The 15,262-nt window shown below is 38.5% G+C and overlaps 1 protein-coding gene across 7 annotated transcripts in view; it reads right to left on the bottom strand.

Moving 5' to 3' along the window:
* The window catches only part of GRID1 (glutamate ionotropic receptor delta type subunit 1), a 485,653-nt gene that overhangs the window by 292,338 nt on the left and 178,053 nt on the right, over positions 1–15,262 (bottom strand). For all 7 annotated transcript variants that reach the window (XM_072339806.1, XM_072339809.1, XM_072339804.1 and 4 more), the window contains one exon: positions 4,792–5,076. In XM_072339806.1, coding sequence (XP_072195907.1) covers positions 4,792–5,076 — 285 coding nt within the window. The remainder of the gene's footprint in view (positions 1–4,791; positions 5,077–15,262) is intronic.

The following is a 15,262-nucleotide window of genomic DNA, read 5'->3' as shown; positions in this document are numbered from 1 at the left end:
ATTTTCATTGCTATTTTCCATTGCAGATTAAGTACTGCAGGAGTACTGGCCTGCTAAAAAAGTATGTTTTCAGTAGACCATCTCAGGATCAATAGCTAGCTGTAAAGCTACTGATAGCATAATTCCTGTAACTTTCAATCAAATGCCCTTGACAGGTATGACTCAGAAATAAACCTACCACATAACACTGCTGTAGGAAAGAAAAACTTCTGTGAAAGTCACTACACTGAAAACCAAGTTCCTTCTATGTAGCACAATTAATCACAAAGCTTTCAAGTTAATGTAGCATTCATGAGCATAATGAGAAAAATACCTTCAGTCTTAAAAAAAATAGTTTAGAAACTGAAGATTAGATTTAAGGGTTTTTGGGGGTTGGTTGGTTGACTTTTGGCTTGTTTTCTTTCCCTATAGGAACAGAGCTTCACTGACAGTCTGAGGTTCTTCAAATGTTGCTCCTGTACATCTTCTGCGCAATACTACCCTTAAACAGACAACACTTGAGACCAAGAAGTGAACACTGACCTTTCAAAGTTCTAATAGCATTTCATTAATGAAATGGAGCCATAAAAAATTAACTGGGTTGTTTTACATTGTGTAATATGTTTATGTAGGAAAGCAGAGAGGCCTCATAACAGAGACAAAGTGTTTCCAACACTATGATTACTCCAGCAAAAGCAAAGCTATTACTCACATTCTCTTCAAAAATATGACTTTCTATTCCTCACTGCCTTCATTTTTGCATTTAGTTCTCATGATCCTTCTCAAATCCTTCCTCTGAATCTACAGCTCTTCACTTATCCTAGAAGCACATTTTCAACTCATTATTACCGAATTTCATCTTACTGTGGGAAGCACCCACTGCTTTTAACCTATCCTCATTTTAGATCCTGGTAAGATTCTTAATCAGAAAATGTGATTATTGATGTTTCTACTTCGAGGAGGTCAGCAAAATAAAACATTAAACTTCTCAGCAGGCCTTTACACACTGATATAATATATATGCAGAAACATGAAAAATACTTATGCAGACAAAAAAGCAATTCAAGCCACAAGCACAGCTGAAACTCTTAGGACAATACTACACAGCTGACTGCTATTGCAAGGTCTTTAACAGGTAGACAGACACAGTTCCACAGAGCACTGTATGAACAGCCATTAACAAACTTAATTCATTTTTCCCCCAGAAAATTGAGATCTGATACCATGACTTAGCATGGCATTTCCATACAAACCTTTAACTAACAGTGCATTTAATAAGACCTCGTCCTTTGAGTTCTTACTGAATCTACTTTTCTTCAGAATGCGACATTTAATTTCATTGCCTAAAAAATTCCTAAAGAAATTCCAAACATGGCTTCAGTCACAATGGGAAGAAGGCTTTTCTTCTCCTTTCACATTTCAGAGCTTTCTCAAGACAATACAGCAAAGAAAAGATGTGGCAGAGAAGAGATTCAGTCTCCCATTCCAGCTCCAACAGCTGTACAGCACATCAGCAAGAAAGGAGACTTGCCTTATCTAAGGCTTATGTGAGTTACTATAGGTCCTCATTACCATTTTCATATCAAGCAGCAATCTCATCAGCAGAAGTCTCCCACTGTGACCAACAGGAAGTAGATTTCTTGCCTCTTCTGAAATTCCAAGTCATAAGTGAGAGAAATAATAAAACATGGACTGAATCACAAAGATCCATCACCTATGTGAAATCTCTCTGCTATCCTGTGAGCCCTTATTTTTCATTATATAAATATAGGAGAACCGTGTGCTATGTATAAACTGCCTTTCTCCCACTCAACAGATCAGTGTGCCACTGAGAAGAGTTGGAATGCTACAGCTTTCAAATCTGAAGACTCTGAAAGGTCACTACTCCAGAAGCAAGTTTTTATCCATTTCTTCACCAAAAAAAGTGACAAAAATCTAAAGCTGGTTTCACACAAAGGGAAGTTACACAGTTTTGAACCCTGCTTCTACCTTCTCCATTTAGGCATCCGGTTCTTTAAAATTTCCCTGTGAAATCTTTCCATCTTTTGCTATAGGTTCAAAATCAGCATTACAAGCATGCTACCGGGAAAGGAGTACATACTTAAATTGAAGCTATGAGTACAGACTTCTATCTGTTGCTCCAGTGACAAATAAGGCATATATTATCATAAGCACAAACATATTAATATATATGTTCAGTGATACAGTGACTACTCTGCATTCTGATCACTAAGACTGCTCTTTTTCCTTTACTTACCACTGCAAAAATTATACTACAAAATACATGTCTGTTAAGGGATGAGTAATTCAAGAGGTAAATATTTTTCAGCTCCCGTATAGCATGGCATTACTAAAAAATGAGATTTCTTTAAATTGTGCGGTGTTATTTCACCTTCAGAAACTCTGCCAGTTTCCAGAAGGACACCAAGAGACTGGCTGTTTTTTAGAGATCAGCAGACATACAAATTAAAAACATCAGTCTAAAAAGTAGCGTGATTTCCACAGAGCAGGTAGAGAAGGCCTATTTGTTAAACAACAGAAGCCCAATGCTGGAAACTCTCCACAATCACAAACATGTTGTTCAAGTGACCTCCCTCCTCAGGGCCAGCAGTCAATTCCTGCATGTTGAGCAGGGAAGCGCCACTGAAGATGCTTAAGCACAGCTCTGCTGAAGCAAACTAATGAGGGCATTGGGCATGCCTTGAGAGCCAGGTGCTGTTCTTGAGCTCAGCATGCAATTTCCTGGGAACTAGGTTATTCATCCAGTACTCACCAGTGCCTGCCCAGAGCTGGCAAGCTTAAATTGCCAAATGCTTCTTTATTGAAATTCCATCTTATGAAAAAGTCCTTCTGATGAAATTGGTATAAAGTAGATATCCCATCCATGACAAATAGCTAAGGAAATAATACATGGACAGCTACAATATACAAAACACTCTACACTGGAAGGAACACACTACCTGTGGTAGTCTTTCATTCCCCTTTACTGTTTGTTTTATGGGTGACAAGTCTATCTGTGATAAGTGGAAAAGGTGAATTTGATATCTGAATTTACAGATTACAAAAATTAAAGACTTCAGGACTTGGTGCTGAGAACTCAACTCTTTGCCAAGAACAAAGAAACAGATGTATTACTGGAAAAAGAGGTAGTTTAGTTCAGTTACCAGGTTTGCTACCAGAGAAAATAGGTGACAGCAGTTTCTACCACAGGACATCTGCAGTTTTACCAAGGCCAGGATTCTCTGGAGATTAAACTGCCTTCCCCTTTGAAGATTTCTAAGTAAAGCAGCCTAATTTCTTTTAGGCTTGCAAAATAAAAGCTACAGATTAAAAGTTGCGAAAGAACAGCATCTATAAAAATGATGTTTGTAAGGCATCCTTTTAAAACCCTCTGTTACAATAATTTTAATGTTAAGCTCAACCCTCTGCTAAATAGCAACATGGTCAGCACTACTGAGATGTACTTACAGTGCTGGTTTTGATTCCAGTGTTCACTGGTCTAAGACTACATAGGACAGTCAGTCAACAACTTTATTTGCTGGGCTCATACATTTTTGAGTCAACTGATTACCTCTGTACAAGTATCACGGCAACCTTCTCATGCTTAAAATAACTGTAATTAAAAGTATGTAAGAGCCTCGATTGATTTCCGACTTAAAATCATCACAATCGACTTCCATTTGGCTGTTGAAGAAACAGCTAATGACAGAAGTCAACCTCTTGCGTTGCTTTCTTTTCTTGTTGTTTTTAAGCTACAAGTGGCCCAAATTAATAGAACAAATATCTCATTGATTCATCCATGAAAAACCTCCATTACATAGCAATAATACAAACACAGAGCTACACGGCAATTGCTGAAGACTGTGTACAAGATCAAAACTATACACAGAGATGCACGTAAGATGATCTTTCCAACTGCAATCTAACCTCAGCTTCCTCTTTTTATATTCTTTTCATACCAAGTTACCACACCAAAAAGCACACACGTCACACTGTAAACACAAAGTATTTGCAGGGTTTTTAAAACATGCAATAGAAAATTTATCTTCCCCATTACAGATGCCATATCCTAAGATGAGAGTACTGAAAAAACTCTAAGTTAATCACATGGAACAATGTTCCTACCAGTTGAGCGGGGTAAAATAAAAATAAAATAGTAGGCAGATACTTCACTCAGAGCTTGGCACGAACTGAGTTTTATATTTCTTCTTATTGCTTCTTTACACCCATCAAAGGGTATTACATTCCCTTGACTTTTTTTTGCTATGTTTCAGCACAAAGTAAAAATTTTGCTGAAGAAGGTGCAGCAGACATAGTGAAAACGCTAACTGTAACTTTTGGTTTAATTCCAGGAAACATAACGCTGTGAAAATTACTCCAAACACAGAATAGTAAGAGGAGGCAAAAATGTGTGAAAAAAAAATATGGTAACAGTTATTTTGAACATTAATCCTTAGAGGGAATAGTACTCAGCTCTGATAGAAAGTGTATACAGGGAATGGGTAGAGGCCATGTTGAACCTCCCTGCACAGCTACATAACCCTTGCCAATCAATAACAATGCTTTATTAATATTTTACTTCAGAAGTGTGAGATAATTCAAACTTTGGCTTTTCTCTGTAGGTGTTGCTAAGCAACTTTGCTGCTTGTCTGAGAATTAGTTTTCACTGCAATCTTTCCTTCAAACCAAAGACCTGTGTCACTTAAAACACTTTGCCAGAGAGAGGCCCAGCAAGTTCTATCCCCCACAACACTTGTATTTCCCTTTTCCTACTTAAATTCAACAATGTCTGAAATTCTCTGCTTTACTCACCATAATCGCTGTCATAAAAGACGATGAATTTCTGCCACCGCAGCTCCGTGACCAGTTTCAGCATAACATCATTGAGGCGAACCGGTGGCCGGGCAGCCAGTGTGTACTCCTCCTCCTCCAGGCTGGGGTTCAGGTGGCAGGCCGTGCGTGGGGAGCCTCCCGTGTTGCGCTGCACGAAGAGATGTGGGATGTGCATGGCATCTGTCAGGGACTGCAGGGCGTTGGCTGAGGCACAACCTGTGGAGGTCACCAAGGCTAAGATCCCCAAGGTCATCAGGTCGCAGGCTGCAGAAGACAAGAAATAAAGGAGGGTTAGAGCAGGCTCACAAATTCCTTTGACTGAATTGCACACCAGAAAGGGGACATGACAGGCTTTGCCCTTGTCATTAAAGCAGAGTGGAATAGATTTGTTACAGTATCAGTTGAAGCCGTTTAAAGATCACCTTGTATCTTTATGGTAAGCAACAGTATCTTCACTTTGTACAGATAAGATTAAGCTGGGGACAGGTGACATTACTGCTGCCATTTCTTCATACCAAAGCCAATCTAAATGGAGACTCTGGCCCTCAGCGCAAGGCAGAGGCAGGAACCAAACTCCAGATCTTTACAACTCACTTCACTGCTTTCCCCTCTCCACTGCATGCACCCTATGTGGGCTCTGGATAACAAAGAGCAATTTTTGTTTCAAGGATTTGTTTTAAACAACAGAGTTTTGAAAGATTTTTAAATTGATGAAGAAACGTTCACTGAGTGCCTCTCAGAACAACAACAAAAGCGCTCATTAGTAGAAAGGCAATTCATGAATGACTAAACAATTATTAGTAACACTGTAGTTCCCTTTAGAAAAATCAGGGAAAGCATAAAGCACTGAAAAACAGATATGGATATTTGAGACTGTTCGCTTCCAAGAATGAAGCAAAACCAAGCTCGAAGCACAGCCCGGCAGGATGGGCACTGCCAGCAGCAGAGGCCTACAGCCTGGGCCTACCGGGCCTGCTTTTCCTCAGGGTGAGCCTGACTTCAGCTGGGGCTACAGAAGTAGGCTACCACAGCCCCTAAGCTGTACCTCAGCAGCTACTCTGTCAATGCTGTGGCACAGCATATCCCAGCAGCTCTCAGCAGCCAAAAGCCTTCAGACAGGAGCCCAGTGCTTCTCACTGGGCTCCTCCCTTGAGGAGGGCTGGGGATTCAGCTCTCTGGGGGAAACAGACCCAGCAGAAACAGGAAAACAAACACAGGGTACAGGAAGGGGTCTGTCGTCCTCCCTTTGCCAACACATTCATTTACATCTCCATGTTCAGAGGTCAAAAAGCCAAAGAAGAAGGAGAGTTTATGAATAATTAATAATAATTAGCTGTTAATTATCAATTAATATAGATTTTTATAAAGTCGTGGTAACTGAATGCATAAAACTGTGCCTAATTCAACCAGTGAATCATTTCACCAAATACCTTCTTAGAGCAGACAGAAAACAAATTTATTTCACATTGATATGAGTTAACTGAAAAAAAAACATTTAATCTTCTCTACAGAGCGTTCAACATGTATCCAAATGCAACAGAGAAACACAAAGTGCTTCCCAAATTATTTTCTTGATGGTCTTTACAATGAACATATGTCAGCTGCACTATCTAAATTTACTCTGCGTTAATTATAGTTACATGAAATCGTACTTTGTTTTTCCTGAGAGCTGACCTGATTTAGCAACAGGGAGGCATTACATTTGCCAAACGGGAGATCCAGGTTTGGGAACAGACTTGATTTCCCAGGCTCCTTGCCAGAGAAAACTGAACATGTCATACAGGTAATTTATTTAGTCACAGCAGGGGAAGGAACAGGAAACACAGAAGTGGGAACAGAGGCAGAGAATGGCAGAGCGGAGCTGCAGACCCCCGCAGAGAGCACCAACCACTGAGCTTTGCTGCACCAAGGTGAAAAAAGCAAAGCCCCACAGACCCACAGAAGGAAGAGTTTGCTTGCACAAACAAGACAGAAGGACAGAAGAAATAAAGCCCTTTCTTACAGAAGACTGCATTCAGAGAGTCAATTATTCACGGAACACAGAACCTATCATCAGTTTCATTACAAAAGAGATCTTCATTCCGAAGGTGACAGTAATCAAAAGCTGCTCTCTTACCAGCAGCAAAAAGATCAGCGGTACAACAGACCACAGCAAAAGGTCCTCCATTTCTCTCGGCACAGACAGCAGCTGAAATACCTCAGCAAAGACTGCTTTGGTTGAGGGATTTTCACAGTGTTTTACAGTTTGTGCCAATGGGTTGAAATGAAGAATTAGCCAATCAGATTCTACATTCTGATATTTTGTCAACTGATTGTGTTTTGCCTGAAAGCATATGCTACACAGCAAGTGTTTTTTCCTCTTGCCTTTCTGTTTTCAGATAGTACAGAAAGCAATAAAAAGTGGAATGACTAAGGAAAAGAGGTTTCGTATTTTCCGAATCACTTTCTTCAGTCAAATTACAGAATGTGAAACCAAACATGTCATAATTTCAATAGACTTGCAATATATAAAAATTCGATGGATTCCAAGAAGTTTAACCTCCACAGTCCTCACTGAAGGCTAAGAATAAGCCTTCAGCACGTTTAGAAGAAAACTGCTTTCTACATGAGTAGCACAGCGGGGAACAACTACAGAAGTATAATAGACTCTAATTCATTAACTCATTAACTCTCCAGACATCTTGAAATCGCCTAGCAAGAGAACGTTCAAGAGACACACAATCTCAGAGGAAAACTGCTGACTTCTTTTTTTAGGATTTCCCCACTTACACTCTGTGGCACGAGAAAAGATGGGTAATTTTGTCTTACCTCATGCTAGCTATTGATATAGGTGGGCTTGCTTAGCAATAGAGAATACTACATTAGATTAAGAACCAATATATTAATCTAGCAAGATGAATCCACACGTGATAGTTCTAAAACTTTCCACTTCAACTTTAGTGGGTGAACAGTGTTGTTTTCCTCAATAATTTTGTACTGCAGACATAATAGAACACTTTCATCTTTAGCTTCAAAGATTTTGCCCCGCGAGAAGAACTGGTGTCACAATAGAAGACTTTTATCTTTTGCCTCAAAAGGTGAAAGGACATTTTCCTTATGTTCCACATGTACTGTTTTAGAAAGCTGCACACTATGGCCTAACAAGCAATGGAAATTTTCCAAAGTGGATTAAAGTGAGTCAAAGGCCTCAGTGATGAAGCCGATAGTGAAAAATGGGGAAGAAGTAGGTGGGCACTTGACTACCCTACATACCCACTGATACCCAAAGGGACATTAGCATGTATTGATGAGTCCTTGAAAAGGATTAAGTATGTATGCCAATGTACTGCATCTGCATGCCTTAACTACTCCAATATAGGGTGTTAAATCTGAGACGGTGAACTTATATATTGTAAGGAATAAAAGAACGCTACTTTCTAACAGCACATTGGAGTTAGAGGGTTTTTTCCCCAGATTTTGGATGATACCATGGATTCTGAGCAACCACTCAGCACGTGACTGAATAGATCAATAATTAAGTACCTTAGCTATTATTTCATACACACCTCTATAGGACTTCAACTTCGTGCACACAAATAGCACAAATCCCATCTTTATTTCCTTAAAAGTGAAACAGAAGTTTGAAGCACTGTGGCTCCTGCAAGTTATTAGCATAAGGGAGAGATGAATCCAAATGCAATGACTTTTAGTGATTATTTTTTTAATTATTAGAGACATACCACACTTTCATCTAGCAAAGATACTTTCATATTTATTTACCCTGAAGATAATATTCTTGAGTTTCAAGAAATAAAGAAATAATGATTTTTAATTTGAGTTCTACTGATAAAAGAGACAGTGTTGTGGCAAACTCCAGATCACACTGCTATATGAGTAGCAATAGTTATTAGTTTCCTGTATTGAATGTCTTCATCACTGTCAGGACACACCTTAAGAGAATAGCACCATGCCACAAACTATACTGTAAGAAATGTGCATGGTAACCTGGTAAAAACAGGATCACTACCCTTAAAACAATAAATCCACATTCAAACCATGTGAGTAGATTAAACTATTTAACGGTGCTATTGGTCAGAGTTCTAACAATAGATGATCTCAAGCTTATACTTGATTTGTATCCTAAATTATCAATTAATCCAGTTTCTAATCATCTCAGTGAAATCTCTCTCCTAACCTGTTCTTTTGAAGCCCACTTTCAGAACAATCTTTTTCCCACCTGCTTGACCTTTTTTTTCTTCTTAAACTGCTATTTCTATTACAGAGGAATGGATGAATTCTTTATCTATTGTATTGTTCATTTATGAACATCTACCTTCTCTGTAGTCAGCACCTTTATTCTAGATTTTATCAGATGTTATATTTTCACGATATTGGCAGAAGTAACATGTTGGTACTTTGGGTGAGCCTTCGTACATCTATTTCTCTAATTTGACTCTAATATCATAGTGATATATACTAATTTTTTTCCTCATTTGTTCAGTGCATCTGTAGCTCTAAATGTATTCCATGAAGATAACAAGTGAGACTGGAAGAGCAGCTGATTTGTCATACTGCATCTTATCCTCACTGCTGTTTTCAACACGTGGAACTCTTATGGCATATGAGAGAATGCCATAATTCTGCTTTGCTACATTTAAGATTTTATTGTCCTACCATTGATTCCTGTATTGCCATCCTATCTCTGAAGACATATGAACACTGTAAAGTTTGGCACCAGCTTCATAAGGATAATGGCATTAAGGGCTTTAGCTCAAATCTCCCTGTAATTGAATCCCTCTTTCACTCTGCATGGAACCAAAATGCTCCAAGCGAAACTGCTGTCCTGCTCCTGGTAACATGACAGCATTGTTATCTTTCAGCCCCCTTTTCTTTTGTTTATACAGTTATCAACAGTCCAGCTGCCACTGATTTCTGATCTAACAAGACATCCTCCTACTGGTATTCACACTGCCTCTTCCAACTTCTAAGCCCTGACATCTCTCACTTCTGCGTATCACTACAGCTGGTCCTACCCACTTTGGACACCATTACGTAAATCCTCCCTTATTTTTTTTGCTTGAATTATTTTCTTCTTTTCCAGTTTGACAAGCCCTTAAGAGCTTATTACTGCACAGCAAATGGAGTTTCATCCTAATCAAACAACTTGAGTTTTTAAACAATTTCACTGTTTGAAAATCTGCCTTTTTTTTTTTTTTTCTTCTTAGAAAGACCCTCAAATGAAGGATGAGAACATCAATCAGACGCAGCAAAGGAATAGAAATCCAGTCACACTGCACACACCTGGTATTTTTGGTGCAGTACTCTGCAATGAAATGATTAACAAAGTTGGCACTTAAGTGTTTTTAATTAAGTTTCAAAGCTACCATCCTGCTGAGATGAAGGACTTTACATTTGTCTCAGTACTATCATCTCTGTCATCCAGGCTGAAAAGTCATTTTTCCTGTAGTTTATCTTAGAAAACCAGAAGGAATAAAAATAATTTTATTATTAAAAACATCAAATTCAAGGGAACATATGAAACTCTGGGAAAAATGTATTCTGGCATACTAAATCCTTGTATTTCATGGGATTATTATCAATTCATGTGATTTATCCTGCTGCAAGTCCAACCAAGTAGCCGAGCTGGCAAAATACCGTGTGTTATACACAAACAATTAGCTATTGCATTATTCGTGCATACAAAATCTAATCACCAATTTGATTCATTAGTCAGTTTATAAACAAACAGATGCACTTAAAAAGTTTTGAGTAAAACATTCTTATAGGGAAGAATCGGGAGATAAAAATACATCAGGTCAGGAAGGTGGTAAGCTGTATCTTTAATCAAGACATTAAGTGTTCAGGAAACTCATTCATGGAGGTGTTTTTTAACTTAAATGGAAAAGGTCTTTCTGGGAGACGTGTCTGGAGCACTGAGATGAGATAAAAAGGATGACAGTAGGAGGAAAAAGAATGCAGCCCTCCCAGCAGGTGTTTAAAACAAGACGGATGATGACAGTTTCATCACAAAGGAAAAATAGCAAACAACACTAAACAGGGAAGCATTTTCATGCATATGTAAACAAAAAAAAACCAAAAAAAAAAAGCCCAAATGTTTCTGAAGTAGTACATGAGAAACTTCTACAGCCAAGAGCTAAAATATACAGCAAATGCAGTCCTGCAGGAAAGAGGCAAGACTATTAACTATCTACATTTTAATTCTCTTCAGGCCTTGACAGGTATTTAAGATTTAAATGCCTTTGTGCAAATTCACTCTATTGGGCACACTAAATTAGAGAATAATCTTATTAATACCAGTAAAGATGCTTCTATTAAATATGTTGATCTACAAAAAAAGATTAACTCCTACTACTGATGAATTGAGGACAATATCAAAATCAGCTATGTAAGCACTCAACCTGATGACTCACTAAATTGGGTTTCCAAAGGAATGTGTTCTTCCTTAATTCATGTTTGATGGTGCTTGGTTACTCTTCAGCTTCTTTCATTAATTGAAGAAAGGCAATTTGTAAAAAATTTACATTATTAGCACCTAATGACCGTCATTTTATGCAACTTCTCTTTCTTCGGATATTCAGCAGTAAGAATCTTTTTCTTTCCCTCATTTATATGGGCTTCTGCTTCTCCGTATGTTCTCCATTTATATTATACCTCCCCCTTTTCAAGTAACTAAGATTTTATTCTAAAAGCCCACATGAAGCTATAGTTACTTGTCACAACAGAATAACTGCTAAAAGAGAGAACAATATAACAAATGTCAAAAGTAAAAATATTTTATGTAGCACTTTTATTGCTGTATCACTTTGCATGCAGTGAAGTTGAACATTTCTCACCCCGCCACACAGACCTTCAATCCAAACATAAGACATCTTAAAACAAGAAAGCAAATTTAAAATTAGTCATGGTTTAACCAAAACCAACCAAAACTCCTCATTAGCCCTAAAAAGACTGTGGGTTTCTGGATATAGTGCTTTAAGAACAATATATCTTCCCTCTCTTTCATTTAAGCAGCTGTTCTGTATTTTAATTTTAGACCAGTATCCGGGCACTCTTGATATAATTACATTGGAAGCTTCAGGAAAGTCTAACACAGCCTCACCACAGATCCTGATGTAAATCATGTTCCTGATGTAAATCATGCTGGTCAGATGGATAAGCTTGCTAGACTTCACAAAAACTCAATGCAGATACTAAAAATAAATGATCTGTGTACTCAGCAGAAAAGCAGAGCAAACTTTAGTGTTTGCCCCCTCCAAATCCATGCTCTCAGAGCCCAACATCAAGCAAACATCCCTTTCAGAATTCCTTTTGTAAAGCTACGTTAAGAGTCTACAGGAATTCATTACAAGGTTCTCTCCATTTCCAAGCACACCTCCTCCTGACAGACTGCAATCCCAATAACAGCCCCAAAACCTGACACGTCACATTACCAGAGCATCCCAGACAAGACACTGAAACTTTTCCAAGTGCAAAGATATGTGATGTAAGGTCCTTAACAAGGGATTGACAACAGTAAACTGGGCACCACAGTACAAAATCATGGACTAGCATGGGCTTACTGAAGCAAAAAGATGTATTTTGTGAAACCGAACCTACAGTACTATCATTAGCATCTATGTGTGGACAAGACACCAACAGAGAGGTACAGGCTGCCTCTAACCCCCATGCGAATGAGAAAAGAATGCTGCTAAAGCCTTGTAAGCTCATATCATTGCCTTCAGTGAAACTACAGAGGAAATAGTTATCTTCAACACTGAAATTTTCATCATGAGACCTCCATGGGGTATTTTTTGCTACTTACTCTCCTAACAACTACCAACTAAAAGGAATAATTACCATGTAACCTGTTTCTGATTATTTCTTCCTTCAAGATTTTCATCATGAAGGAAGTTAGGTGTTTTTCTTAGCAACCGAATCTTAGCAACAAGAATGGTAAGTCAGTTGAAGAATATATATATATATATTTATATATATATATAGGTGTGTTGTTTTTTTCCTCTTAGCAAATCCCATTATAAATTGCATGGGTATATGCAGCCCTATAGCTGAACACTTAGTTTCCACTTTAGGAAACATTCTCAGTAGGCCAGCTCACATCACTAAGCAATCCAAAAAAATAGATATGCATCACTGCTTACATTCTCTAAGATAATGGCAATTATTTCAGAAGGCCAGCAGCTCTAAGAAAAACAGTATACGTATATGTTAGTGTGCATGTGAAGTGTATGTGTAGTCAGCATGTCAAAATATCTCTGATAAAGCAACATACAAAGAAAGCATCTCATCAGTAAAGGAAAGCAAGAGATTTAGACATGTTTACACAAAAATTTCAGAAATGATATTATTTGATAGCTGCTAATGTTTACTAAAACTCAAGCATTCAGCATTGTAAACTAAAGAAAGGGCGAGGGGAAGAAAAATGAAATTATATATATATTCCTCCTCCAACACCAAGCCACCCCACTCCCCCAAAGCAAGAAATGCTTGCTGTTCCTCGCAGTACCAAAAGGCACACTGGCAGTACAACCTTACTTGTGCTGCTTTGGCAATAGGGGAAGCAATATTTTGAAGACGCTTGCCTACAACTGTATACCTTACTGATACATTGTGGGCCTATTCTTAGAGCCACAGAATGGCCTGGATTGAAAAGGAACACAATGCTCATCTGGTTTCAACCCCCTGCTATGAGCAGGATCGCCAGACCAGGCTGCCCAGAGCCACATCCAGCCTGGTCTTGAATGCCTCCAAGGATGGGGCATCCACAGCCTCCTTGGGCAACCTGTTCCAGTGTGTCACCACCCTCCAGGTGAAAAACTTCCTCCTAATATCCAACCTAAACCTGCCCTGTCTCAGTTTAAAACCATTCCCCTTGTCCAGTTTGCTATCAATGCATGTTGATTGTTTGAATCTGACTTCATTGGAAAAGATCCCTAGGATATGTGGCTCTAGCAATAACGAGCAGCTACTCTGCATTAACCTGGCAATGTTCTCAGCATATATAAGCTGTCAGAGCTCCCTGACAATACCTGGACCATCCTTTACCTCTAAATATCAGTTGTGCCTTGTTTCCTCTTTATCTCCATGTTTCAGCATTTTCAGTACACAGTTATTGTAGCAGCTTGTTACACACATGGAAAGATCACCCACTTTTGGTATGACAGCTGAAGAAATGCTTTTGTTTTATAGGAAGTATTTACTCACCAAACTGCATAATTCCTTTCCCTAGAATGCACAGTGACTGCTGCAATTGGAGGCTTAAAGTAATTTCCCTGGAAAAGCAAACCAATTTCAACGCACAACACCATTTTTTGTGTCATTATCAGCCTGATAAAACACTAGCTGCCATCCACGAGAAGATAACAAGGGCAAGCAGAAAGAAGAGATATCTAGACCAGCCTTCTGTTGGCTTTTATGTAGTTAAAAGTAAGATTCGAAGTGGTGAACGATACACCATAAAGAAGAAATATAGTTATCAGAACTAGCTTTCATTTAGCTTACGGGAGCATGTTAATAGCTCTCTCCAGTCTTTAATAATCTAAAATAAAACATGAAAGTTCCTTCATACCAAGTAAAGCTGCTCTATGGTCAAAGCGCTTCAGCTTCCATACAATTGAGTGACGCCACCAAGTGGTGAACAAATACTCCAGTTGTTTTCCAAATATATATATATATATATGTTTAATCTTCATTGAAAACACTACTTTCTGTGCAGAAAAGCTGCCAGCATGAAGTCAGAGCAGGGCATATGTCACTGCTCAAAGTGCACTGAGAGTACACATTGAAAGATAATTGATGGCTTTGTTTTACAAAAGACAGATCTGATACTGCTCTCTGGCTCCTCCAAAGAAGGTAAGAATCTGAGAGTAAAGCAGCTTTATAGCCAATAATCTACTTTATAGCTGAATTTTGCTTGCCTTTGCACTTGAGTAGATTTGGAAGACTGAGCCAGTAAAGACTGCATCGGGTATTAAAAAAGAAAAAAAAGATGTGGGTTTTTTTTAGACAGCGATTTACAAGTACGAGTCAAGACATGAATGATCCAAGAATTTCAACTTCTTCTAGATTTTATTACATTTTACTAAAAAATAACAATAAAAAACCTCAACTGAGTGGTACCTGGCAGGAAGTCTCCAAAATAACTGCGTTCTTCTCAACAACATGTAATTCCATTAGTAATGTTTCTCTGCCAGAATTACAGCTTAACACGAAGTCTGAAACTGAATAAGCATTTCTGGCAATTTTGAATGGAGCATAGTTTTACAGAGCTGCATGTTAGTCACAATGGCATCAATACTACTCTAAATCACCAGGTCGAACCGGGCAGCTTTAACTCCTTTATTTTCTGTCCTTCGACATCAGTTCAAGGTAGCATTAACCGCAAACCATCTCAGTTATTTGAGGGGCATACAACTATGTTTCTTCCTGAATAGCGGCGCATTTAACTTGCACT

Source organism: Excalfactoria chinensis, chromosome 6 (assembly GCF_039878825.1).
Source record: "Excalfactoria chinensis isolate bCotChi1 chromosome 6, bCotChi1.hap2, whole genome shotgun sequence".
Taxonomy (NCBI): Eukaryota; Metazoa; Chordata; class Aves; order Galliformes; family Phasianidae; genus Excalfactoria; species Excalfactoria chinensis.
Note: the sequence above shows the minus strand (reverse complement) of the source record. Positions and strands in the feature narration are given on the sequence as shown.